Below are 25,921 nucleotides of genomic sequence, written 5' to 3' on the forward strand. Positions count from 1 at the left end.
CCTTTGTTTTTATAGCCAAAATCTACATAAAAATAGTCGCCACAACTATCTTTGGAAGACCCAGACCCAGCTTTAGCTGCAGTAACACCATTCTGCAAGGCTCTTTCACAAACAAATAGAAATAATGGAAGGTCAGGGCGAGGGCAGCCTCACAGGCTGCAAAACAGGAGATTTATGGTCAGACATCTGGCAGGATATCTGAGGTCAGGGGGCGAGGGCAGCCTCACAGGCAAAACAGGAGATTTATGGTCAGACACCTGGCCTGGGAGGGGAACGGAAAGTTCGGGGAAAACCATATGTGCTTTAGATAGGGTCAGGTCAGCTATTATCTGGTTTCTTTGATCCCGGCCAGGGGGCCAAGGGATGTGCCCTCAAATTCACCCCTCGCCTCATTCAAACTGACCAATGAGATCCCTGTAACCATGCATCTGTTTCTGTACCTTGCTTCTGCCTCCCCCAACCCCATATAATCTGCCCCAAAACCCAGCCCGGTGTGCTCAGTTCTCCATGTGACTGTAGCACCCGCAGGTCCTGTGTGAACAATAAAAATTGCCTCTTGCTCTTGCATCCAGTGGCTCGGACTTGGTTCTTGGATGAGGGTCTCCAAGTGTTTAAGACACCCTCTGGGTGGTCTTTCAATCTTTACTGACAGTAGTAGTCATTGATAAGAAAGGAGCCTCATATTACTGTAATCTGTATGCTCTAACAGCAGACTCAGGAAGATGTAATTTACTAGCCCTTGCTCTAACCACGTTATTAATATTCTGAATTTACCCTTCACCTTAATTTCAACTAACACAAGATCATAGCCCAGGAAGCCGGGCGGTGGTGGCGCATGCCTTTAATCCCAGCACTTGGGAGGCAGAGGCAGGTGGATCTCTCTGAGTTCGAGGCCAGCCTGGTCTACAAGAGCTAGTTCCAGGACAGGCACCAAAAACTACAGAGAAACCCTGTCTCAAAAAAAAAAAAAAAAAAAAGATCATAGCCCAGGAAATTAACTGTTTATACAGGGGAAAGGCTGAGTCGCTAAAACTAGCTTCAGAGAGAAAAATTCTTACCTGGGCACCCTGCTGGAGTAAAAAACTGGGTCCCCAGGAGAAATTATTTTTTCCTTTTAACTCAACCAGCTAGACTCTCATGCAAATCATGCCCAGAGGTCAGTATAGCTACCAATGCTGTGTTCCTAGCTGCCAGGGAACTTCACAGCCACGGCCCCTCTGAAACATAAGGTGTCTCCTTGCCAGATCCAATGGTTTTTGTGACTCTATGAAAATGCATGCTTGATACTATTGTTACCACCTATGGAACTGCTAACTTGTCTGTATGCCTATATAAATCCAAAGTTTTGTGGAGATTATCCCTTCTGCCTTCTGCTTCTTCTTTTCCCTTCTTTCATCTCCCCCCCCCAAGGAATAAAGAAACATGCAGGAAAAAAAACGTGCCTAAGTCAGTCAGTTTGTCCTACCCCTCGGATCCAGTTCGCAAGCCAGTTTTCCTCTGCCCTAGAAGTCCTGTTCTGAACCCCAAGGGAGTGCTGAGGCTTGCCGATGTGAACCCTCATTCCTTGACACTTTTCCCTGTCCCTTTGCAGGACAACCCCATGAGTCTTCCTTTTTATTTTTTTGTGACTAGGTCTCATGTAACCCAAGCTGGCTTCCAACTTGCTCTGTAACTGAGGATAACATTAAACTTTTAATCCCCCTGCCTTCACTTCCCAAGTACTGGGGTTATAGGTGTATGTCATACACTCACTTTTATGCCATGCTGGAAATTGAACCAGGTACTTGGTGCATGCTGGGCAAGCACTGTATTAAGTTACTTCCCAAGGCCTCACAGGTCTTCTTGCTACTCAAATCGGTCACGCTGCTGTGACTCAGAGAATTACATCTACTGTACAGCTGTCACAGACACCTTTCTCTCAGATCCTCACGGAGGCAGCTTTCTCCCCATTCAGTTCTTTAGTCAAACTCCTTCTCACAAGCTGGATATGGTGCCTCCCCCCCCCCCCCGAAATCAAAGCAACCAGGAAGATGAGACAAGAGGATTGACAATTTTGAGGCCATCTAGGGTTATATAGTAAATTCTAGGTGATCCTGGGCTACAGAGCAAGGTAGTCTCAAAAACAAATAGTTATGTTTGGTAGTACTCACCTGCACTTCCTGCGAGTGCTCATCTGTGCTTCCTGCAATCACCTGCACTTCCTGCAAGTATACTCATTTGCACTTCAGAGGTAGAGGCAAGAGGATGAGGTCTTCCTCAGCTATACCTACCTTAAGTTCACGGCCAGCCTGAGTTACAAAAGACCCTAATCTAAACCAAAACCAAAACCAGGGGCCACAGAAATGACTCAGCTGCTTACTGCTAAGCCTGATGGCCTAAGTTTGACTCTCAGAACCTTCATGGTTGAAGGAGAGATCCAACTCCTGCAACTTGTCCTGACATTCATGTATAAACTATATATAGCTCAAATTTTTGCACATACACCCTCTAAAATAAATAAACGAATGTAAAAATAAACAAAGAAGCAACATCGTTCAGAGGCTTTTCAACATCAAGCAGCCTCCCCCAGCCCTGCTCTCTATCCTGTCCTCAACCTGTAATTATTTTGTTGCTACTACTATTATGGTTACTCATCTGTCTTCTGAATGGGACATATGACTTCTGTATGAAGCAGGGATCTGCCACGTGCTCACTGTAGTGGTATCACATGACCTACATCAGTGCCCAAGACATTACAGGTGTTAAATAATTGTCCACCGGATGAATTCAATGAATAAGTGAATGAACTAACATCATGGGAAGGCCAGGTGGCACTGCACATACCTGTAATTCTGTAATCCCAGTACTTGGGAGGTGGAGGTAAGAGAATCAGGAATCAGACTGGAGTACAGGAGACGAGAGAGAGAGAGAGAGAGAGAGAGAGAGAGAGAGAGAGAGAGAGAGAGAGAGAGAGATCCTGGGAGAAACAAGCCATTGGCCACAATGTTCCTCTCTTGTAGCTTCTGGTTATAGTCCCCCAATGATTATTGTTATCAGCATTTTGCATTTACATCAGGACAGTGTGTCGTCTAGTTTTTGGGTTTTGTTTTTCGGAAGATCTTAACAAGAATATTCATCAAGATGGCTCAGTGGGTAAAGGTGCCTGCTGCCAAGTCTGACAACCTGACAACCTGAACTTAATCCTGAGGATCCACAGGGTGGAGAGAACCAACTCCTCCAAGTTGCTTTCAGTCCTTCACGGACACACACACACACACACACACACACACACACACCAAATCAATATTTTAATTTAAAAAATATTTTCTCTGAAAAAAAAGAAAAATATTTTCTTTGAAAAAAAAGAAAAAAAAATTGGTGTGTTTTACAAAGGCTCACAGAGGATGCAGAGATGACCTAGTCCTTCGTCCTACTTAGGTTGCAGACATTGATAAAAGTGGCTGATGTCAGTCATTCCGTTCTGTTTGGAAGTTGCCTCCTGCAAGGCTGAACGTGACAAGCCCTGCTAGCTCTGACTGTGTCCTTTCAGTCTCCTGGACTCCAGTTCCTCACTGGAAGGACTTTCCTGATGGGAGTCCAGTTAAGTAGCTTCCTTGTCTTCACATACCAAATCCTCCGATCTCTTCACTGCTTCCCTGACCACCCGAAAGGGGGCTCCGTGACCAGGCACCACCACATCAGCCACACCCAGGATCCTCTCCCGGCTCCGCTGCTGAGCTACTGGGTCTTCGCTCAGGGCCTGCCAAGAGTCCTCGTCCCCAAGGCGCTCGAACACATCGCCAGCCACCACCACGGTGCCCAGGCTGGTGCCCTCCACTACGACGCTCACATCGCGCTGTCCTCCGTGGCCCGGCGTAGCCCACACCTGCAGCCCGGAGCCTAGTATCAAGGGCTGCATTTCACACAGCCCATGAGGTAGATAGAGGCCCCCGGGAAGGCAGAAGTCATGGGACACTAAGAGAGCCGCCCGGAGAAACAGCCCTAGGTTCCCGATATGATCTGAATGCCCGTGGGTCCCCACCACCAGAGTCACGTCTCCGGGGACCACGCCCTGCCTAGCGAGGGCTTCCAGCAGCGCCTCCCGAGCCCAAGGGCCCCCGGTGTCCACGAGGATGGGGCCACGCACAGCCTCCTCCAGGGCAGTCTCCGTGCCACCGTCTACGGACGGGGCCATTGGGCGACTGGAACCCGAAGTCCAGGCCCGGGGCAGGACGAGGGTCACAGTGCCATCAGCACGGACCACGTCGCCCGCCCCCTGCGGCTCCGCGTAGCCGCGCTGCAGAACCATCACCGAGTAGGAGTCGCTGGTCGCCAGCAGAGGAGTCTCATCGTGCAGCGGCTCAGTCCGCACTGGACCGCTCATGGCGGACACGGACGTCTGCACAGCCCAATTCTTACGGCAAGCCCCGCCACGCTTTCCTTCTCAACTCGTTGCCACCCCCAGTACTTAAAGTGGTATCGCCCTCCACCCCTTGCCTAAGATGGTATCGCCCAACCCGCCTTTCCACGCGACCTCGCCTACCTAAACTTTCTGGCTCGGGTCCCATTAGGCTTGTAGTCGGTAGGTCTTCACCCATCAACGTTTTAACGATATCTTTTCCCCCCTCATTCTAGCTCTAGCCGTTGACTAATTTGAAAAAAACAAAAAACAAAAGCAATCGCTGTCCTTAAATCTTTTTTACTCTGGGAAAAGTCAAAAGTCGGGAATACGGGAAGAGTTTTGCTCTTCACAGGCTTCCGTACAAATTTTGGCCGCTTAAACGCTAGCCACGTTGCTTAATCCTAATCTCCGTGTAGTTTACACCTGTGTTGCACGAACTTCGAATTTTGTTTTTGTTTTTTTTTGTATTTTCTGATACAGGGTGTTATGTAGCCCAGGATGGTCCTGAACTTGTAAGGAAGACCTTAAACTCTTTTTTTTTTATTTAAAATATTTTTTTTTCATTTATTTATTTATTTATTTATTTTTAAAAAATTTCTACTTCCTTCCCTCCTCTGACCTTAAACTCTTGATCCTTTCGCTTCCCCCTCCCAAGTACTGGGATTATAAACGTGTACCTCCACTCTGGTACAGTTGCTTCCCCAACCCCTGCCAGTATCTTTGGGGCCCAAAATTATCAGCACCATTAGCTGCTGATAGACAGCTGGCCAAAGGCTCCACTGTTTTGGTGCTTGGATAATGTGTACATGTTTGAAATGGGGCTCAGTCAAGTCATACAGAAAAGGTTTAATCGCGATATAGAAAATATGGTACTTGTAAAATATGAAATAGATCATATATCTACCCCACCTAACCTATTGGCATTGCTTCCAGTGCCCTGTTCACAGACTGATGACATACAGTCTCATGTTTGGCTTCCCTTTTTGGCTTCTTATTTTGAGAAAGGGTCTTGTGTAGCTCTGGTTGATCTTGAACTGCCATGTAGCTAGATGACGGCTTTGAACTTCTGATATTCTTGCCTCCAATTCTCAAGTGCTGAGATTATAGGGGTTTGCCACCATCAGGTTTTATGTGATCCAATTCACATCCTTGTCCATGCTAGGTAGACATTCTACCAACTGACCTACATCTGTATCCCTCCTCTGGCCTCTTGAACAGGTCAAAATAGACCCCCTTCAAAAAGTAAGGAGACTTTCTCACAGCTCATACCATCACTGACCAATTGGTGCAGGTGAGGACCAAAAAATATAGAGAAAGCTTCAACACTGTCACCACACACATTTGGTCAATTGAGTGGCGGCATGTGGCTCATCTCTGAAGGCAAAACTTGCCCCAGCTTCTTTGCACCTTTTTCTCCTCTCATGTTGCCGTTCTGGGTCCCCAGGATCATGCCTGAGATCATAGGGAAAGGACGGTCACAAGCTTTGGCATGGGGAACGGAGAGTGAGTTTAGAAAACTCCCCATGACCCTTCCTGGGGGTTCAAAGGTCCTCTGGGTCATGCTTGGAATTGTCTGAAGCCTTGGTTATCTCCTCCTCTTCCTCCTCCTCTTCCTCCTCATGCCCATCACTGATCTTCTCCTTTCCAGTCCAGGTTTCCTGTAGACAAGCTAGGTCGAATGAGAGAAAACAATTTCAGGAGTAATGTTGGGGTAGGGGAAGCTGGGAGAAGAGAGGCCCAACCTCTACACTTACCAGTTTCAGAGGCTGGAAGCACATGACCTTTGCAGAGAAAATGCTGCAGGGGCTGCTCCTGATGGTGGAAATACCAGTCTCCCACAACATCTTCAAATTCCTCCAGCATTGTCTCACACTGGGGAAGAGCAGGAAGAGGATCTGCTCAGATGAACTTTGGAAGGCCTCTGCTCTTCATTCCCTGTCTTCCTTCTCCATTGACTGCTTTTCGAGAGGCAGGCAGCCAGAAGGTTATACCTGTATTACTAGATGTGTGATTCTCTTCATTCAACATTTGCCAGTATCTATTACTATCTGATACACAGTATATCTATGCAGCTAGGTGGCAATGTCTGTAGCCCCAGCGGGTAGGTGAAGGCAGAAGGGTCATATATTTAAGCTCGTTCTCAACTACATAGCGAGTTTCAGACCAGCCTGGACTACGTGTAATCCTGTCTCAGAAACTCAGTATGTCTCCAATTATAGCCTGTAAAGTAGGAACTGGTAATCACACCTGTCACATGGGAGTAACACAAGGCAGCAGTGTGTGGCCCAGAACCCAGAACATAGTAGGCACCCAGTAGGCAGTGAGAGGTATTATTAGCGTCACAATGTAACTTCTTGGTAAATGGCACTGCCTTCACTCTTTGTCTCCCCCCTGCTCAAAGGTCGACATCCCCCCTGCATTGAGTTCAAGGGGATGTAGCTCTTTTCACCTCCCTGGACAGAGTAGTCCCCCATCCTACCTGCTTCTTGAGGAATGTGACCTCCACACTGGGCTCGTCCCACAGCTCCAGAGGGATCCCCAGATCCACTTTCACTCCCTTCTGTACCAGGCCTTTCAGTGTTGCCATGGTCTGACTCTGACCCTGTGGGATGGAAAATTTGGTATTAGTCCCACCCACCTCACTTCTCCATTTTCACCACATCAGCCCTATCAACTGCTGGAGTCTAGATAGTGTGTTCTGTGAGGGAGTCTGGTTATAATAGGGGGTCAGATTGCCAATTATTCCTCAAAGATCTTCGATGATATAGGTCTCTGTTTCTGAGAAACAGGGTCCTGGGCTGAGGAAGAGAGCTCAGTTGGTAAAATGTCTGAGGACCTGAGTTCAATCCCTAGACTCCGTATTTAAAAAAAAAAAAAGGCATGGCAGCACAGGCTTACAGTTGCACCCTGGAGAACAAACAGGTCAATTCTTTGGGATCTCTGACTAGCCAGCCTAGCTTGCTTAGAAAGTCAGTAAGCTAGTGAAACCCTGTCTCAAAAATCAAGGTAGGAACTGGGTGTGGTGGCACACGCCTTTAATCCCAGCACTCAAGAGGCAGAGGCAGCTGGATCCCTGTGAGTTCAAGGCCAGCCTGGTCTACAGAGCGAGTTCCAGGACAGCCAAGGGTATTAGTAGAGAAGCCCTGTCTGGGGGGGGGGGGGGGGGGAACAAGTTGGGTATGGCAAGATGTCTTCATGGGTAAAGGTGTCCCCCACCAAGCCCAGTGACCTGAATTCTATCCACAGGACCCACATGGTGGAGAGACCCAACTCCCACAAGCTGTCCTCTGACCTGAGTAGCGTGTTGTGACACATTTCACACATAAAATAATTACGGAAAAACAAAACAAGGTGGATGGCTCCTGGGGGAAAACGCCCAAAGCTGTCTCTGGCCTCTCTACATGCCCGTGTGCACATACATGAACATACAAGGGCACATGCAAAGACTTGGGGGGAAAGAAAGAAAAGCAGCAAGGCCCTTCCTAGGAAACGCCTGACCTTGGCATATCTCAACGAGCCTTTGCGCTCAGCATGAACACTGTAGTCCAGGATCCGCTCACACAAATTCTCCAAAGCCTCTTCCAATCTTGTCTCGCTGTGGGAACAAGGGAAATAAGACTCCGTGTCAGGATGTGACGTGTCAGGAGCCTGGCAGCTCCCCTGAGGTTGGTTAGAAGGTGGGCTTAAGAGACTCACGAAAGGCTATATGGCACGTGTCTCTTCCTCTTGCCGGTGTCTAGCACCTGCCCCAGCTCCAGCACTTCTCGAGATCGACCCGTGCGACTCAGCTCTTCCTGAAGCTCCATGCTCAGCAGCTTACACACTGGTAGTAAGGAGATAACCAAGGGGATGAAGACAAGTGACCCCACCAGCGTCCTTCTGCTCATGATCCAAGGCAGCAGAGCACATAAGCAAACATGCTGAGCCATGAAGACCGGAAGACGAGACTGACTCAAATCTCAGTAGCTGTGTGACACTTGGTGTGTCTCAGCTTCTTCACCTCTAACACGTGGGTGAGACTGTGTCCCTTATAACTGTGTGATGAAAATTTAGGTCCATCAGCATATGTAAAACCCCTAGAGTCGTGTCTGGCATACAGTGAGCATTGTGTAAGTATGTGGTATCGCTCTGACCTGACTCATTGAGCTACTTCTCTATGTATACTAGAGTACAGATAGCATAAAACCCATCGGTATAGTTTGGGACTGTCACGTAAACAACGATGATACAGTGGTAGTGCTCCAGGGTTACAATCAAGAAACCTGTTTCCAGGACTGGTAAGATGGCTCGACAGGTAAAGGAACCCGCTGCCAAACCTAGAGGACCCACATGGTGGAAGGTGAGAACAGACTCCTCCATGTTATTCTCTGACCCGCATACACTGCACATATTTACCCACATATGCCAAAAAACAAACAAACAAGCAAAAAACCAAAGAGACTTAATCTCACAGCAAATGGAAAAATACAGAACTCATCAAAGGCCACCTCCTCTACTGTAATAAGGATGGACATATCTTTTCCACTGTTGTCTTCCTCAGTACCTTATCTGGTACAGTAGACTGGGTTCTCAAAGTAAGAGTCTCCCCTAGAAGTGACAAACTACACGGGTAAATAACAATAGTGCTTACTCAGCTACAACCTGAGACACACAGGCACTCCCTTTTCCCTAGGACATGACACAGCAGGTGACAGCAAGGAAGGAGTCCAAAGGAGACATTAAACTCCACAAGAATGGAGAGGAGCTTAGCAAACACAGGAGAGTGGGGTGGGGTGCACAAATTTAACCCCAGGACTCGGGAAGCAGAGGCAGACAGATCTCTGTGAGTTTGAGGCCAGCCTTGTCTACAAAGCGAGTTCCAGGATAGCCAGGACTGTTACACAGAGAAACCCTACCTTGAAAAACTTTAAAAAAGGAAGGAAGGAAGGAAGAAAGGAAGGAAGAGAGAGAGAGAAAGAAAAGAAAAAATACAGAAAAGTGGGAAAACAGCGAAGGGCATACTCATTGACTGTGAGAAGTTGGGTGTGTCTGGAGCATAGTCAATTTTAGGATGGGAATGAAATATGAAAGTATAAGGATGGGCCTGGCAGTGGTGGTGCACGCCTTTAATCCCAGCACTTGGGAGGCAGAAGCAGGTGGATCTCTGTGAGTTCGAGGCCAGCCTGGTCTACAAGAGCTAGTTTCAGGATAGGTTTCAAAGCTACAGAGAAACCCCGTCTCGATAAAACAAAAACAAAAGAAAAGAAAATGTGTGGATGTTTGACATTTACAAATACAAGACATTTACAGACCCTGCTCCCCACCCCAGAAGAAGGTTGGCTTAGGGTCTGGGAAACCATTCAGCAAGTAAAATGCTTGCAAGCTTGAGGACCTGAGTTTAGATCCTCAGAACCTACAGAAAAAGTTGGGCAAGGTGGCACTTGTAATCCCAGTGTTTTGAGAAGAGAGCTGACTTCTGTACCTAAGTTCCAGGGGAATGAGAGAACCTGTCTCAAACAAAAGGTAGCCATTTCTCCTGAAGGAATGACACCTGAGGTTGTCCTCTGACCTCTACGTGTATATCACCCAGGCGCATACAAGGGGTCTTTGTCTGACAACAGCAGTGGTAAAGCAAGAGGCCAACATTATGCCTGTGTTAGGAAGATTAAGGAGTTCTAGGAGAGCCAGGCAGTGGTGGTGCACGCCATTAATCCCAGCACTCAGGAGGCAGAAACACACAGATCTGAGTTCGTGGCCAGCCTGATCTACAGAGCAAGTTCCAGGACTACACAGAGAATCCCTATCTCAAAAAAACAAACAAAAAAATAAGTCTTAGGAGAGCAGGGCATGGTAGTGCATGCCTTTAATCCCAGCACTTGGAAAGCAGAGCAGGCGGATCTCTGAGTTTGAGGCCAGCCTCAGCTAGAGAGAAAGTCCCAAGGTAGCCAGGGCTACATAGAGAAGCTCTGTCATGAAAAACCAAAAAAGAAAAGAAAAAGAAAAAAAAAAAAAAACAGTCCCAGGAGAAGAGTGGTGCACAGATGCAAAAGATTAGGATCAAATAATGAGTGAGTAACAATGATAAAATGCAGTTGGCTGTAAGGAGAAGAGAAAAAGAGTCCAAGAAAAAAGTTAATGTCAGGGAGAAAACAAACTAGGAAACTACAGGGTATTCAGTGACTTGGCTCCTGACTAATACAGCCAGAGACCATGCTGCTTGCTGTAAAATCCCTAAAGTACACCTCAACTGCAAAGCCTCACACCGGTGGTATGGTGTCTCCATCTTTTGTTTATGAGCGTCAGTCACTGACCTACTCACCTTTAAATCCCTGTCATCAAGCCTGTAATTTGCTAGCGTCTCTGCCTGGGCGAGGCACAGGATGTCTATAAGGTATGAACCTTACACCCCACCTATGCAGGCTGTCCAAATTTAGGTCTGGTTAACAAAGCGGGAAACGCACCGAGGAAGATGCTCGGTAGGATCCGCGCTATAGGTTCTGGAACTACAATTCCCACAATCCATTTGGGCCCGAGCCTGCAAGAAAAACCTGGCTCCTTCTGGATGCCGCCTGGGAAATGTAGTGTCATCAGAACCCTGCTTTTTGTTTTTTTTTTCCCCCATCCCTTGTTCCCATTCAAGAGTTACCAAGCTCCAAAAGAACTTCTTTCAAGAGGGTCGAGTGACCCATCTATCTTAGTCCATTTGATCCAGCCTAGAGTTAGAAAAGCAGGAGGTGGGATAGACAGATGCAAATAAGAACAGCTTCTTTTCTATACCTTCGCATTTGCTGGGCAAACGTTCTGTATCATCGTCCTCCTTTTTCGCCGTCTCAGTCCACGCACTGTACGCTACCAGGATGAAAAGCAGTATTTCCAACCGCACAGGTCCCATGACAAAACGCTGTCCACACATACACACAACCACCGTGTCCCTTCAGACTAACTTCTGGAAGGGAGCGGGCCCTTTAAATTTAGACGCAGCGGGCCACAAGCTTTTTTAAACAAACAAACAAAAAAAAATCCGTCGTGGAACGGTCAGCGCATGCTCAGAGCTAGCCCGAAAGTGGGTGGAGCGTCATGGCTCAGGACTTCCCCGCCTCAGTTTTGTGGCGCCTCCTGCAGGTCCTGGCAGCTGGGTATTGAAGACACAGATTTAAGTAATTAGAATATAATAATATCATCTTTACACATCTACGTAGAATGTAAATTTTGTATAATTTAAGACCGTGAGACGAGATGATCTATTTTGACGTACGGAAGAGCAGCGATAAGCTCTAGGCTTCTGCCAGGACCTACTCCTGCCAGGGGGCGGGGCCAAGATGGCGCCGAGCGCCGGGTGAGCGGCGCTTTGGCAGCGGTGAGAGGCTTTTACTGCTCCCAGTGCTTTGCTGGCGGGGGAAGGTGTGAGGTGTATCCGTGAGGAGACCCTTTGAAAGGGCCCATGTGAGAACTGGGAAGAGGCCGGTTGGTTGTGTGTCCGTGCTCGTGGGGACTCTGTGCGTGTTTGCACTGGAAGGATGTTGGGGAGATGTAGTGGATTGTGAACCTCCTGTAGCGCTGCCGGGGGAAATCTTCGAATCAGTTCTCTTCTGAGGAAAATGGTGCACAGATCTAGCTCAAATTATCCGCCCTCTGAGAAGTCTTCCTGTCGCTTCCACTGATCTGAGACGCTCCTGAGGCTGTTAGAGTGTTTTATGAACCCTAGTGGCAGAGGGTACCGCAGGGGACTGGGACACGACTACTTCTTGTATACTGACACCAGGTACAGAGTATGTGCTGAGTAATTGTATTCCCTGTAGACAAGAGTTAACAAAAGTCTGAGAAAACGTGGGATGGCTTGAAAAGAACCAGTGCCCTTTGGCCTCTTTTCCCTCGTCTCCCTAGCGCTCAGTTCTGAACACTCCTGAGGTTGCTCTTCCTCATGTCCAGTGTCAGGCAAGCGCTTTTCCTTTGGCCACAGAGTAAACTCTAAGCTTGAGTCTGTGTCTTTTTCATTTTGGAAATTGTTGTACCAAGTATTTAGAGAACACTTACACCTTTAAGACTTAAAATCCATTTATTTTCACCATGTCCCAGGTACCAAATAGGTCAGTAAACATAACAGACATTCCTGTCCACTGGTGAGATCGGGATGATAAACAAGAAGAAATGATAGCTGAACTTGGTGCTGCACAGCTGTAAAAGGCAGGAGAATCTCAATTTCAAGACTACAGAGAGAGTTCCAGACAAGCCTCAATAACTTACTGAGACCCAGTTTAGCGGGGTTGTTTAACATGTAGAAGGTCCTAAATTTTATATATGTATATATATATATAGTTAAGATCAGTGTTGTCTCCATAGTGAATTTGTAGGCCAGTCGGGACTACATGAGACCCTGTCCCTAAAGGGGTGGGGTCATGTAGCCAAACTCATTTGTGAAGACATCAGCAAAAGCTATAAAACCAAGGGCATGTCTGTCAGATGTAAAGGACAGCAAGGAGAATGGTATGACAGAATCAGTGGGAGAAGGAAGGATAGATAATCAGAGATATGATGAGAGGAAGAAAATTGAAAAGAGAAAAAAACACTTTAGACAGGAACTTACTGCATGGCCCAGGCTGGCCTCGAACTTCCTGTCTCCCTACTTCAGCCTTCAGAATGCTGGGATTACAAGTGTACCCTATGTAGGGTCTCACTCTGAAGCATATCCTGGTATGATACACAGGGGCAGTCCAACACCTGGACAGAACACATTTTGGTTTGTTTTTGATTTTGTTTTGTTTGAGACAAGTTTCTCTGTATGTAGCTTTAGAGCCTGTCCTGGAACTAGCTCTTGTAGACCAGGCTGGCTCAAACTCACAGAGATCCGCCTGCCTCTGACTCCCGAGTGCCGGGATTAAAGGCGTGCGCCACCACACCACCCAGCTACAGAAGACATTTTGAAGGGAGGGTTTGAGGAGGGTTTTGGAAGGGTTTTATGGCAAAGGGGCAACAATTACAGCAAAGAGATGGTAAACTAGACTATATTTCGACAGCAGCACTTTGGTTTTAAGGAGTAAATGCAGGGAGGCTCAGATGGAAACACGAACACCTTGTCTAGGGACTTTAGATTTCAGCAGGTGATAGGTGATGGTCACCTGGGCCAAAAAGGGTTTGATTGGGCTGTCTGGTTTTGAAACAGTGCTGGGAATCAAACCCAGGTCCTTGTGCATGCCAAGTACTTTACCATTGAGCCACATTCTCCAGCCCTGACCTGGTGGATTTGATTCAAGGGTTCAGATGAGAATGAGGTGTGCTGGGTGTGATGATACATGCCTATAGTCCCTGCACTTGGGAGGTATAGATAGCCGTATCAGGAGTTCAATTTCAACCTTGGAGTAGGAGGCCATCCTGGGCTACAAGAGGCCCTACTTAAAAGAAAAAAAAAAAAGCCAGATAGTGATGGCCCATATCTTTAATCCCAGCACCCAGGAGGCACAGAGCAAGTTTCAGGCCAGCTAGGGCTACACAGAGAAACCCTGCCTCATAGAAAGAAAGGAAAATACTAGTGTGGAGATGTAGCTCAGTTGCTGAGAGTATTTGCCTAGCAGACACAAAGCTCTGGGTCCGATCCCCAGCACCACACAAACGGGGTATGGAGGTGCATGACTATAGTCCCAGCATTAAGGAGGGTAAAGGTAGAAGGATCCAGGCTCAAGTCTATCTTGTGTTGCAAAGATTGAGATTAGGCTAGGCTACAGTAATTCTATCCCCAAAAGACAAAACAAACCAAATTGTCACTAGTCATAGCAGTGCTTGAAAAGCAGAAGTGGAAGCCGAATGTAGCACACACCTTTAATCCCAGCACTTAGGAGGCAGAGGCAGGTCGATCCCTTGAGTTCAAAGCCAGCCTGGTCTACAAAGCAAGTTCCAGGACTTAAATAGAGAAGCCCCGTCTTGAAAACGAAAGAGAGAGAGAGAGAGAAAAGAAAGGCAGAAGCAAGCTGGAATTGGAAGTGTCTGGGCTACATAGCCCCTGTGTCCAAATAAATGAATAAATAATGAAAGGACAAGCCAAGCTGTTGGGTGATAGCATTGTTTAGAAGATGAGCTGAAGTTGAAGCAAGTTGAAAGGGAGCTCAAGTTTAGGTTTTGAATTGTTTTTCTTTTTATCTTGCCCCATCCCATTACCAGTGGCTCCACCTCTCCGCCCTGGGGTGGCATCCTTCCAGGGACAGGAGTTGGAATTCCAGCATGGCCGAAGAGAAGAAGCTGAAACTCAGCAATACTGTATTGCCTTCTGAGTCGATGAAGGTGGTGGCAGAATCCATGGGCATTGCCCAGATTCAGGAGGAGACTTGCCAACTACTGACGGATGAGGTCAGCTACCGCATCAAGGAGATTGCTCAGGTAATCCTGCCCAGCCTTGCTCTGTGTTAAAGATTCAGCTTACTAGTTACTGAGGCTAACCTTGAAGTTCTGATCCTCCTGCCTCTGCCTCCCACTGCTGGGACTGCAGGGTGTGCCACCATGCTGTTTATGTGATGCTGGGCATTGAACTCAGGTCCCTGTGCAAGCTAGGCAAGTGCTTTACTCACTGAGCTATATTCCGCAGGGTCTTAGATTAACATCTCTTCTCTTCCCAACCCCTAGGATGCTTTGAAGTTCATGCACATGGGGAAGCGACAGAAGCTCACTACCAGTGACATTGACTATGCATTGAAGTTAAAGAATGTGGAGGTGATTTGGAGGGATTCAAAGGGGACAGGAGGCTTCAGAGTGGGGAGACAATGCGCATGTAGCCATGCCTCCCTTGGCTATTTCTCATGTCCTTCTCTGTCTCTCTACCAATATAGCCACTGTATGGCTTCCATGCTCAGGAATTCATCCCTTTTCGTTTTGCCTCTGGTGGGGGCCGGGAGCTCTACTTCTATGAGGAGAAGGAAGTGGACTTGAGCGATATCATCAACACCCCTCTGCCTCGGGTGCCTCTGGATGTCTGCCTCAAAGGTGGAGGGAGGGTAGAGCTGGGTGCGCAGGGAGGAGGGAAAGGAGGCATGTGACTGGGAGGAACTGCACAAGTGAAGAACAAACATCCAGTGTGAGATCCTGGTGAATGGCAAGAATGGGACCAGGAGGGAACACACACCTTCCTTCGTATGGGGTGACTTCCCAGTGTCCATGCCCACTAACTCAGCTTCACATCTTCCTTACAGCCCATTGGCTGAGCATCGAAGGCTGCCAGCCAGCTATACCAGAGAATCCACCCCCAGGTAACATTTTCCTTGCCCAGCGCCAAGCCTCCTTACTCTCTCCTCGTCCTTGGTCCTATGGGGCTCCTCCTACCTTTTCATCACTTCTGTGACCACCTTCCCACCAGCACCCAAAGAACAGCAGAAGGCTGAGGCTACAGAACCCTTGAAGTCAGCAAAGCCAGGCCAAGAAGAAGATGGACCCCTGAAAGGCAAAGGTCAAGGGGCAGCTGCAGCTGATGGCAAAGGTCAGGATTCAGGCCAGGCCTCTTTCTACTCTTACCCCAGACCAGATGGTCTTCAGTGAAGGGGTTGAGGTCATGGATGAAGGAACCCCAGAAAGGCCTAGAAGCCTAGAGAAGGGCTACATGTTACAGTGAGGGTTTGTCCTGTACAGAAGCCTCTTCTGGAGCTTACCTTTTTGGTACATGTGTGTATACATGTGTATGTGTGTTACCAACCAGAGGATCATCTTAGCTGTCAAGTCCTCATGTGCTGTCTACCTTGGGTTTTTTTGTTTGTTTGTTTGTTTTTGAGATTGGGTCTCAGTGTCCTGGAAGTCTTTAGTTATGCTAGCCTGACTAGCCAGCAAGTCCCAAGGATCCTCCTGTCTCCACCTCCCCAGCGCTGGGATTACAAGCATACACTACCATGGCCATCATTTTTTATTTTTTTTAATGGGTTCTGGCCATCGAACTCAGTCCTTGTGCTTATAAGGCAAGCACTTTACTGAGCCAACTCCCAAGCCTGAGCTTTCTTTTTTAAGCCTGTCTCCCCAACTCACACAGGAAAAGAGAAGAAAGCACCTCCCTTGCTGGAGGGAGCCCCTTTCCGCCTGAAACCCCGCAGCATCCATGAGCTGTCTGTGGAACAGCAGCTGTACTACAAGGAGATCACAGAAGCCTGCGTGGGATCCTGTGAGGCAAAGAGAGCGGTAAGCCTGCCCTCTGGCCTGCCTTCACTGAGGGAAGTTTTCCTACAATAAACCGTCTCACCTGACTCATTGCCCCTCCAACAGGAAGCTCTGCAGAGCATTGCCACCGACCCAGGACTCTATCAGATGCTACCACGATTCAGTACTTTCATTTCTGAGGGGGTGAGAGAACTGGAAAAGGCCAGAAAGGGGGTGGTAAGGGGAGTCTGTCTGAGGGGTCTCTCTGTGCCCCCATCACCACCACCACTTTTCCCTCTCCTAGGTCCGTGTGAATGTGGTTCAGAATAACCTGGCCTTGCTCATCTACCTGATGCGCATGGTGAAGGCCCTGATGGATAACCCCACGCTGTATCTAGAGAAATATGTGAGTGGTCTTGCCTACCTCCTGTCTTTTCCAAGGTCAGAGCCCCATTCTGCGGACTGCTCCACAGGAGGTCAGGTATCAAAACTGGCTGACATTGCCTGGTTTCAATCAGGTGCACGAGCTGATTCCAGCAGTAATGACCTGCATTGTGAGCAGACAGCTATGCCTGCGACCGGATGTGGACAATCACTGGGCACTCCGGGATTTTGCTGCCCGTCTAGTGGCCCAAATCTGTAAGCATTTCAGCACAACCACCAACAACATCCAGTCTCGGATCACCAAAACCTTTACCAAGGTGAGTGCCAAAAATGTATCAGATGCTCAGATAATGCAAATCTCTCCTGTAGGGTTATCTCCAGGAAAGAAAGAGCTTCACCTATCTGGCAGTGGAAAGATACCCAGAACATAGGGCAGAAACTGAAGCCAGGGTGATTGGGTCCAAAGGACTTGAGCCTCCGTGTCTAAGTGCTGATAGGTGATATTAGTCCTTAGCAGTTAGCCTTTTCTTTTTTGAAACGGGGTGTCATGTATTCCAGGCAAGCCTTAAACTCTGTATAACTGAGGATGGCTTCGAACTTTGTTTTGTGAGACTGGGTTCCTCTGTGTAGCCTCCAACTCAGAGATCTGCCTGCCTCTGCCTCCCAAGTGCTGGGATTAAAGGTGTATGCCACCACTGCCTGGCAGCTTTGAACTTCCCATCTTCCTTTCTGTACCTCCTGTGTGCCAGGATTCAGACATGTACCACCAGGCCTGGTTTAAAGTCTTCTCATCTGGAGTTTTCTTCTTTCTCTACAGAGCTGGGTAGATGAGAAGACTCCATGGACAACTCGATATGGCTCCATTGCAGGCCTGGCAGAGCTGGGGCATGATGTTAGTACCCAGGGCGAAGAGCTAGGAGAGGGGTGGTTACATGTGGAGTGGGAGAGCCCCCTGGTGACCTTCTAGTCTGGCTTCTCCCCTTCCTTCCCACAAGGTGATTAAGACACTGATTCTGCCAAGGCTGCAACAGGAAGGGGAACGGATCCGCAGTGTCCTGGATGGGCCTGTGCTGAGCAACATTGACCGTATTGGAGCAGATCATGTGCAGAGCCTTCTCCTGGTGACGAACCCCTGCCAAGCCCTCCCCTTTCCCAGCAGTCCCACACCCAGCTCCCACAAACACAGCTACAGTGTTTAGCAAGCACGAGGCACATCTTAACTCTTTTACTCTTCAGAGGCCAGCACTGTGGTGCACATGAAAAGCTAGACACAAACAGAAACAGAGGCCTTAACTTAAGAAGTTCCTAACTTCTGGACTGCACTGCCTTCATCCTGCTGTCTCACCCTATACAAGGCTCATGAGCACCCCACGTAGGTCGTCACTAGATACAGCAAATCCTTTTCATACCAGCTGATCCCTATGCAAGGAAACAGTCTTTAGGTTTTTTTGTTGATGCCTACAGATGGAGTCTTGTGTTGGCTAGCCTGGAACTTATGAGGTAGACTATGCTGGCCCTGTGACAATCCTGTTGCCTCTGCTTTCTTGAGTGCTGAGATTACCGGAGTGTACCACCACACCCACTGAAATCCTTTTTATTTTATGAATGTACACCGTGTGTACAGGTGCCCACAAATGCCAAAGGAAGGCAACAAGATGCCTGGAACTTGAGTTCCAGATGGTTGTGAGCAACCAACCTCTGGAAGAGCAAGCATTCTAAACCTCTGAGCTCCACCTCCAGTCTCCCATTTCCTTTTTTTGTGTGTTGTATGTGCTGCTGGGAATTGTACCTAGGGCCACATGCCTGTTTCCACAATGCTCTACCACTGAGCTATATTCTCCTTGTCCCCCGCCCCCAGCATACACAACTTTGAGACATTCCATCCACCCAAGTTAGCCCAAAATTCTCTTTATAGCTCTGGCTAGCCTAAAACTCAGATCTTCCTGCTTCAGCATAAATGCTGGGACTACAGGCAGGAACCACCACACCCAGCTCAGTTCACTGTGGCCTCTAACTGTAGCGGTGGGTGAGCCCCTCTCACATTTGCTGCAGAGTACCAGCCTTACTTTGCCGTCTCTACAGAAACACTGTGCCCCAGTACTGGCGAAGCTGCGCCCTCCACCTGACAATCAGGATGCCTACAGGGGAGAATTTGGGTCCCTTGGGCCCCTTCTCTGCTCCCATGTGGTGAAGGCCAGGGCCCAAGCTGCTCTACAAGCTCAGCAAGTCAACAGGACCACTCTCACCATCACACAGGTCAGCTGCTGAGGGAGGAGCTGCACAGGATTGTGCAGGTTTGGGACAGGACTTGCCACAGCCAGCAGTCCAGGGAGCTTGACCCTATTCCTACCCCCAGTGAAGAGCTAAGAGCAAGCACAACCCAGGTCTCCCTTCAATGGTGACATTTTCTTCCTGTCTCTCTTCATAGCCTCGGCCCACGCTGACCCTCTCACAGGCCCCTCAGCCAGGCCCTCGTACCCCTGGCTTATTGAAGGTCCCTGGCTCCATTGCCTTGCCTGTCCAGACACTGGTGTCTGCTAGAGCTGCTGCCCCTCCTCAGCCTTCTCCTCCTCCAACCAAGTTTATTGTCATGTCCTCATCTTCCAGTGCCTCATCAACTCAGCAGGTATGTGGGGCTGGGTGAAGGATGTGAGGGGCACCTGGGGAAGCCTCCCAAGTGGAGGCCTAATTCTTCCAGGCCCAAACTCAGAAGGTAGGAGGGCCTCTGGTCAGGATCTTAGAGGGTTCAAGCTAGCAGCACTCTCCTGGATCTTGATCCTTCATTGGGAGCAGAAGGAAGCAAGAACAGCATGACCAAGGCCTTCCAGGTGTGAGGTAGACAGCACACAATCGCCTTGCCTTCCTTTCTCCCCCAGGTCCTGTCCCTCAGCACCTCAGCTCCTGGCTCAGGCTCTACCACTACCTCTCCTGTCACCACCACAGTTCCCAGCGTGCAGCCCATCGTCAAGCTGGTCTCCACTGCCACCACAGCACCCCCAAGCACAGCCCCTGCTGGTCCTGGCAGTGTTCAGAAATACATCGTGGTCTCCCTTCCCCCAACAGGGGAAGGCAAAGGAGGACCCCCTTCTCATCCTTCTCCAGTCCCTCCTCCATCTTCCTCACCATCCCCACTTGGGGGCAATGCCCTCTGTGGGGGGAAGCAGGACGCTGGAGACAGCCCTCCTCCAGCTCCAGGGACTCCAAAGGCTAATGGCTCCCAGCCTACTGGACCTGGCTCCCCTCAACCTGCTCTGTGATAACGATAACGTCATATCTACTGACCTCCTCTTCTGCGGAGTCCTACACGCACAAAAAATGCGTGAGGGAGGAGGGAGTAGTAGGCTGTTTCCCCCAGTGACTTTCTTTTTAGATACTGTACAGTAAGTTCCTCAGAATAAAAGCTGGATTTGTAAGTTTGTGAGCCTCTGTGCATCACATACAACAGAAAGGGTGAGTCCGTGGAACCTTCCTGGTCTTGGGATTCTTCTGTCCAGATCCAAAGACACAAGAAAGCAAATGTCCTTTTCCTGTTCAACTGCCCGCTGCTGACTTTGCTGTCCATATCCTTGTTTGGGGAGCTTCAAATCCGAATTACGTAGGCATTGCTGTGGCTCAGGTGTCGTACCCACTTATGAGGGTTGGCACTACCACAGGTGCTAAAGGACAGCCTAAGGAAGCGAACCTGGAGGCCAGAGCATGTGTGCCGAGGGAGTTCAAAGGAGAGGCTGGCAGGACCCAACCCCAAGGGGGCTGCCGAGGGAGAAGGCCCATGGCTGGGAGGCCCCTGTGAGCCAGGGACATCCATCTGTAAGGAAAACAGAAGATGTGAGGCTAGGTAGCTACCTGGTACCAGGACTAGGCTATTGCCAAAGGTGCATGAGGATGGAAAATGCGTACCTGAAACAGGCCTGAGAGTTGAGAGCCTCCTTGTACCCGGGGCAGGTCCCAGTGGAGGGCTCCTTCTCCCAGTTCTGCTTTTTGATCTGGGCTGCTCAATTCCTGAGACAGGCTGGAGGGTGGACAGGGAAGATGCTGAACTAAGTGGCTACTTCCTTGGTAGAGCAGAGGCTCCACCCAGGAAATCTTCCCAGCAAGCACGCTGACCTGACTACCCCCCGAGGCAGGGGAAGGTGCAGATGAATGTTGAGAGCTTGGCTGCAAAGAGGAAAAGAAGAGTCAGCACCAGGATGGCAGTGTCTTACCCTGTTTGTATTGTACTTGAGACAGTCTTAAGCAGTTGAAGATGGCTTTGAACTTCTGATTCTCTTTCCTCCAGTGCTAGGATTGCAGGTATGCACCATTACACTTAGTGTGGTGCTGAGGACCAGGGCTTTAGCCATGCTGAGCAAGCACTCAACACGTCTATCTCCATCCCCAGCTACTGCTGTTCCTCCTAATGTCCCAACAGGAGTTCAGCACAGATGCATTCCCTTCTCTAACACTTTCCCAAATGCCACAACCTCGGACTCAAGTGGAATTTAAAGTTGGTGGATGCAAACACTGGTTTGTTTTGAGATGGAGTCTCTCTGTGAATCCCAGACTGGCTTCACATTGGTGATTTTCTTGCCTCAGCCTCCCAACTGATGGGATCACAAATACACACCACACTTTTAGTGGGCCCATCTGCAGGAAGAATTACTGGGCCTTGGCCCTGTTTCCTATCCTATACAGTTGAACTGGGCTTGAGTAACATCACTCTTTTGTATCTTGTTTTTTGAGACAGGGCTTTATGGAACCCAACTTGGCCTCAAACTCCTTATGTATTTGGATTTGACCTTAAACTCCTGATCTTTCTGTCTCTATCTCCCAGGGGCTGGGATTATAAGTGTGTGCCCCCATGCCCAATTTAACCAGCCCCAACTCTTACCTCTTTGGGGGTAGGTCACACCGTAACTTCAGGTAAATCTGGAGCCTGGAAAAAGGTGGCATACAATTACTTACATTGTACCCTATTGGCATTCCATCACTGCTTATTCAGGGCCTCCATGGGAGGCTGTCTAAATTGTACCCCAAGAAGAATAAGGGCTGATATCCACCCCAATAACACTAGCCAATACTTTTTCCAACCTGTGCCCTATCATCTCTACTGCCACCCTTCCATATTAACCTTAACCCTTCAAGATTAAGCCCTGGTTTAGAGGAGTTCGAAAACACAGGAGCAAGTCTCACCGGCCTGAGCCTCGGTCCCACTGTACAGAGGGAAAGAGCCGGAAGGGGAGTGGTGAGGGGAGGTCATCAGAGAGCTGGTATCTCATCACAGTCAGCTGAGGCCAGAGAGGAAGAGGTCAGCGTGGCCCTGCACTGGCACCGCCTCCCTCCCCTCTGCTGAGTGGATAATACCAGGCCACCCTGAACCTGACCTCGCCCTGAGGTGGCTGCAGGCGGAGGATCCGATGAGACTCAAACTCATCTAGATTGACAGAGCTATGGAATGACACCTCATCAACTCGAATTCCTGGCCCATAACCTGCAAAGAAAAAAAGGTAGCTCTCCTGACCTGTGTTCAGAAGGGAAGAGACATTTCCAACGCTTCTCCATATTTTTGGAGAGAAAAAAACTCATGCTCTCCTTACCTCTCAGCTCTGACTTTCCCACACAAAATTCTTCTGTCAAGCCAATGTACATCTCTGTGGTAAAAAAGGACATGAGAAAAGGGGATCAAATACCACTGCACACATCACCAGGAAGCCTGTACCACACTTAACCATGGGTCCTCACCAGAACCGCTCGGAAGGAAGCTCTTGAGCCGTATCTCTCCTTGGACGTCCACCTTCAACAATGAGCCCTGGTGGGTGGGAAGGAAGTTAAGACTTCATCTTCCCCAAGTACCATGGCCCTTCAACTCCAGGGGTGGGAACCCAGACTTACATTAGATGCGATCAGTACAGACAGCCTCTCGACCACATCTAAAAACACTTCATTCTTTTGGCTCTAAAAGAGAGGAAGTAAGTAGTAGAGACTGAAAACCTGTCCTAAAATGGATAGGCAACGTCAGGCACGGTGACACATGCCTGTAATCCCAGTGATTAGGAAGCCAAAGTAGGAGGACTGCCATGAATTCAAGGACAGCCTGGGTTACAATGTGAGAGCCTGACTTACCAGATGTCTCAAAAAACAAAAGAACAGGGACTACAGAGATGGCTTGCTCAGTAAAGCGCTTGCCATGTGAACATGACAATCTGAGTCTGATCCTCCAAATCCATGTGAAAGTCAAGTGTGGGAAAGTGAACCTATAATAGCTACACTAGGCGGTGAAGGTACAGTCTCCAAGGCTCACTGACAGGCCAGTCAGCCCAGTCTAGTCAGCAAGCTCCTGGCTAATGAAAATCCTGCCTCAAAGGAGGTGAATGGCGCTCCCGAGGATGACATCAAAGGCCTGGTCCTTTGGCCTCCACAAAATGCATGCACAGCATATATACATATACACGCATAAAATAAAAGAGGCAGTAGAAGAGACAGGATAGTTGAAGTAGAGCCCTGGAACAGAAACCCAGGGATAATGGAAGGAATACCATGTCAAAGGAACGAAAAGATAAGCAAGTTCTTGGACTCTGAGGTGTTAGGACAAAAAAAAAAATCAATTCTGTCCCCACTGATCTTACCTGGTCAGAGCGACTGGACAAGACTGGACGACTGGCAGCACTGCTTGGGGCCACTCTGTTCTGCTGTGTCTCTGCCCCAAACTGTAAGGCATCCAAGGCAATCAATCCTCAGCTTTGATGCTCATAGCCAACCCTCCTGGTCCCTCCTCTTTCCCTGCCACTGACCAATCCGACGCTGCTGAGGTCAAAGAGACTGAAGGGCTTGCTGACCACAGCTTCAGTTTGGATGAAGTTCCTCAGCATTTCCGTGGATGTAGTCTGCACATAGCCATAATCCTAATGGACAGAGAAAGTAAAATGGAGTAGATTTAACCTCCTAACCACAAAACACTATGATAGAAGAGAGGACATTTTTTTCAGGTAGCAGGGAACAAGAGAGGGAAGTCCTTGGGACTGGGGAGATGGTTCAGTGGGTAAAGGACTTGCTGAGCAAGTGTGCAGACCTGAACTCAATCTCCAAAACTCAAGTTAAAAAACGCTGGACATGATAATGAGCCTCTGTAATCCCAGTGTTCTCACTAGAGATGAGGATGGAGACAGGAGAATCCAGAAAGCTTGCAGGCTAGTTTAGTGTGCGTGCATGGCAGAACAAAGAGACCTTGCCTTTTTTTCTTTTTGTCTTTCCCTTTCTTCTCTCCCCGGCTCCCCCCAATTTTCCAGACAGGATTTCTCTGTGTAGCCCTGGTTGTCCTGGAACTCACTCTGTAGAACAGACTGGCCTTGAACCCAGAGATTGACCTGCCTCTGCCTCTCCAGTGCACCACCACACACACCTGACTCCTTTTACCTGACTCCTTTTTCCAATTTTTTTGAGATAAGATCTCACTATGTAACCATGTAACCCTGGCTGGCCTCAAACTCATTATGTAGACGATGCTTGCCTCAAATCCATCTGCTTCTGGGTGCTGGTATATATTTGTTTTTCGAGACAAGGTTTTTCTTTAGCTTTAGAGCCTGTTCTGGAACCCGCTCTGGACAGGCTGGTCTCAAATTCACAGAGATACGCCTGTGTCTGCCTCCCGAGTGCTGGAATTAAAGGCATGCACCACCACTGCCTGGCTGGGTGCTAGTATATTAAAGGCATGCACCACGGTGACTAGCAAAGGACTTTGTCTTGAACAGGTAGAAGGTAAGGACCAATACCCAAGACTGTCCAAAAAAAAAGAGAGAAAGAGAGGGACCCTGTAAGATGGCTCAACTGATAAAGGTGCTTGCTACTAAGTCAGCCAACCTGAGTTCAATCCCAGGGACTCCAGAAAGTTGTCCTCTGAACTCCACACACGTGCAGTGGGCAACCACATACATACATAAAGTAAATTTTGAAAAAGAGGACAATCTTTGGGCTTTACCAGCACTTCATCCAGGAGTTCGTAGACAAGAGCCACATTCCGTGAGATGGTTCCCTCACTGAGTGAGCCACAGTAGTCACCCAGGAGAGTGGCTAACCTAAAGAAACACAGGTGAGAACGTATGAACGAATAAACTTCGCAGGCCCGCTTTAGGTGTCCGTCCCAGCCGTACTCACCGGGAAAGTAGCTCCAGGAGGCAGAAAGGAGAGACGTTTTCGGAGGTTGTGGCCACCAAATAGAGACCACTGTGTCTGATGTGAATGAAATGACGATCGTCATGATACTGAGGCGGAGTTGGGAAGAGACCAGAATTAAAAGACCAGAATTGCAGTAATGTGGTCCGCGAGATGGCACTCTAAGATCGCTACTAGTGATGTAGATAGTGTGATTTGGGGCGATCCCTGAGACCTCTCAAAGATCTGGCCTCCTAACGTGTAACCTACCTCGCAGAGTTGTTGACAGTCGCGAGATGGGGGAGCAAGGCTCCGTTTCTGGCGTCTTGTTAGCACTCAATACATTTTTCTTACCTGGGGAAGCGCACCCCCTCCCCTCCCTGGAAGCTTTCTATCAAGCAGCCCTTGAAAGGGAGAGATGAGGCACCCACCACACTCCACACTCCTAAAGCCCTGCTCGCCCGCCACGAGTGGTTACCATGACAACCGGGGACTCGCCTCCAGGCAGTCCCGTCAGCTTCCGGTAAAAGAGCTCGGCCACATCACGACCACCACTGTCCCCGCGAACTGCAAGGGTAGTTAAGGAACAGGCGACACAGGATGACTCTGGGTTCGATTTCTACCAGCTACTCCTCCCTGTCTCGCGGGTCAAGGATACAGTCTTTGTAGATGAGCGGGTCCCCCTTGGAGGACAAAATGAAGAACTGGGAAATCATGGCCGTTCTGGAGGACAGACAAGAAGACGGTGAAAGTTGAAGCCACCCCGCCCTGCAGTCGCGGAACAAAAGGACGCACGGAGGCTGGCGCTTTAAGAAACACTCCTCCCACACCCACACTGGCAAGCAGTAATTTTGAACCGCGGGAAACCCGGGGCCCAACCCGCCAGGGTCTGGCAATCTTCCTCCGGCCCGCCCTCTTGTCGCTTGTCACTCAACCCAGTCTCGGACAGTG

General features: G+C 48.9%; 4 protein-coding genes across 6 annotated transcripts; 1 reads left to right on the forward strand and 3 right to left on the reverse strand.

Annotated features, from left to right (window-relative positions):
- Positions 1-3,274: 3,274 nt before the first annotated feature.
- Mblac1 (metallo-beta-lactamase domain containing 1) lies at positions 3,275-4,453 on the reverse strand. Its single transcript, XM_048428847.3, has one exon. It carries the CDS (start codon positions 4,361-4,363, stop codon positions 3,581-3,583), a length of 783 nt encoding a protein of 260 aa, XP_048284804.1. The 5' UTR covers positions 4,364-4,453; the 3' UTR covers positions 3,275-3,580.
- A 759-nt stretch (positions 4,454-5,212) lies between these two features.
- Positions 5,213-11,388, reverse strand: Cnpy4 (canopy FGF signaling regulator 4). The gene is made up of 6 exons (XM_048428848.3): positions 11,138-11,388; positions 8,078-8,204; positions 7,880-7,976; positions 6,861-6,983; positions 6,136-6,253; positions 5,213-6,050 (listed from the first exon to the last, which is right to left on the reverse strand). The coding sequence occupies exons 1-6, from the start codon at positions 11,271-11,273 to the stop codon at positions 5,923-5,925; spliced, it is 729 nt and encodes a 242-aa protein (XP_048284805.1). The 5' UTR covers positions 11,274-11,388; the 3' UTR covers positions 5,213-5,922.
- A 189-nt stretch (positions 11,389-11,577) lies between these two features.
- Taf6 (TATA-box binding protein associated factor 6) lies at positions 11,578-20,259 on the forward strand. 3 transcript variants are annotated; one of them, XM_048428840.2, is made up of 15 exons: positions 11,578-11,717; positions 14,513-14,728; positions 14,972-15,058; positions 15,175-15,328; positions 15,535-15,591; positions 15,699-15,818; positions 16,359-16,504; positions 16,589-16,666; positions 16,767-16,868; positions 16,981-17,163; positions 17,664-17,738; positions 17,842-17,967; positions 18,929-19,102; positions 19,275-19,472; positions 19,723-20,259. In XM_048428840.2, exons 2-15 carry the CDS (start codon positions 14,573-14,575, stop codon positions 20,101-20,103), a joined length of 2,037 nt encoding a protein of 678 aa, XP_048284797.1. In that variant the 5' UTR covers positions 11,578-11,717; positions 14,513-14,572; the 3' UTR covers positions 20,104-20,259. The 3 variants fall into 3 exon arrangements, with proteins under 3 accessions (XP_048284797.1, XP_048284798.1, XP_048284799.1); XM_048428841.3 differs by having other exon boundaries at positions 11,659-11,803; XM_048428842.3 differs by lacking the exon at positions 11,578-11,717 and adding an exon at positions 11,820-12,122.
- Positions 18,041-25,863, reverse strand: Ap4m1 (adaptor related protein complex 4 subunit mu 1). The gene is made up of 15 exons (XM_085682966.2): positions 25,629-25,863; positions 25,449-25,537; positions 24,974-25,080; positions 24,798-24,894; positions 23,614-23,724; positions 23,449-23,529; positions 22,715-22,777; positions 22,565-22,631; positions 22,420-22,473; positions 22,207-22,313; positions 22,016-22,110; positions 21,714-21,758; positions 20,951-21,001; positions 20,744-20,855; positions 18,041-20,651 (listed from the first exon to the last, which is right to left on the reverse strand). The coding sequence occupies exons 1-15, from the start codon at positions 25,684-25,686 to the stop codon at positions 20,427-20,429; spliced, it is 1,362 nt and encodes a 453-aa protein (XP_085539092.1). The 5' UTR covers positions 25,687-25,863; the 3' UTR covers positions 18,041-20,426.
- Positions 25,864-25,921: the final 58 nt, after the last annotated feature.

This window comes from Myodes glareolus, chromosome 2 (genome assembly GCF_982192425.1).
Source record: "Myodes glareolus chromosome 2, mMyoGla1.1, whole genome shotgun sequence".
In the NCBI taxonomy this organism is placed as follows: Eukaryota; Metazoa; Chordata; class Mammalia; order Rodentia; family Cricetidae; genus Myodes; species Myodes glareolus.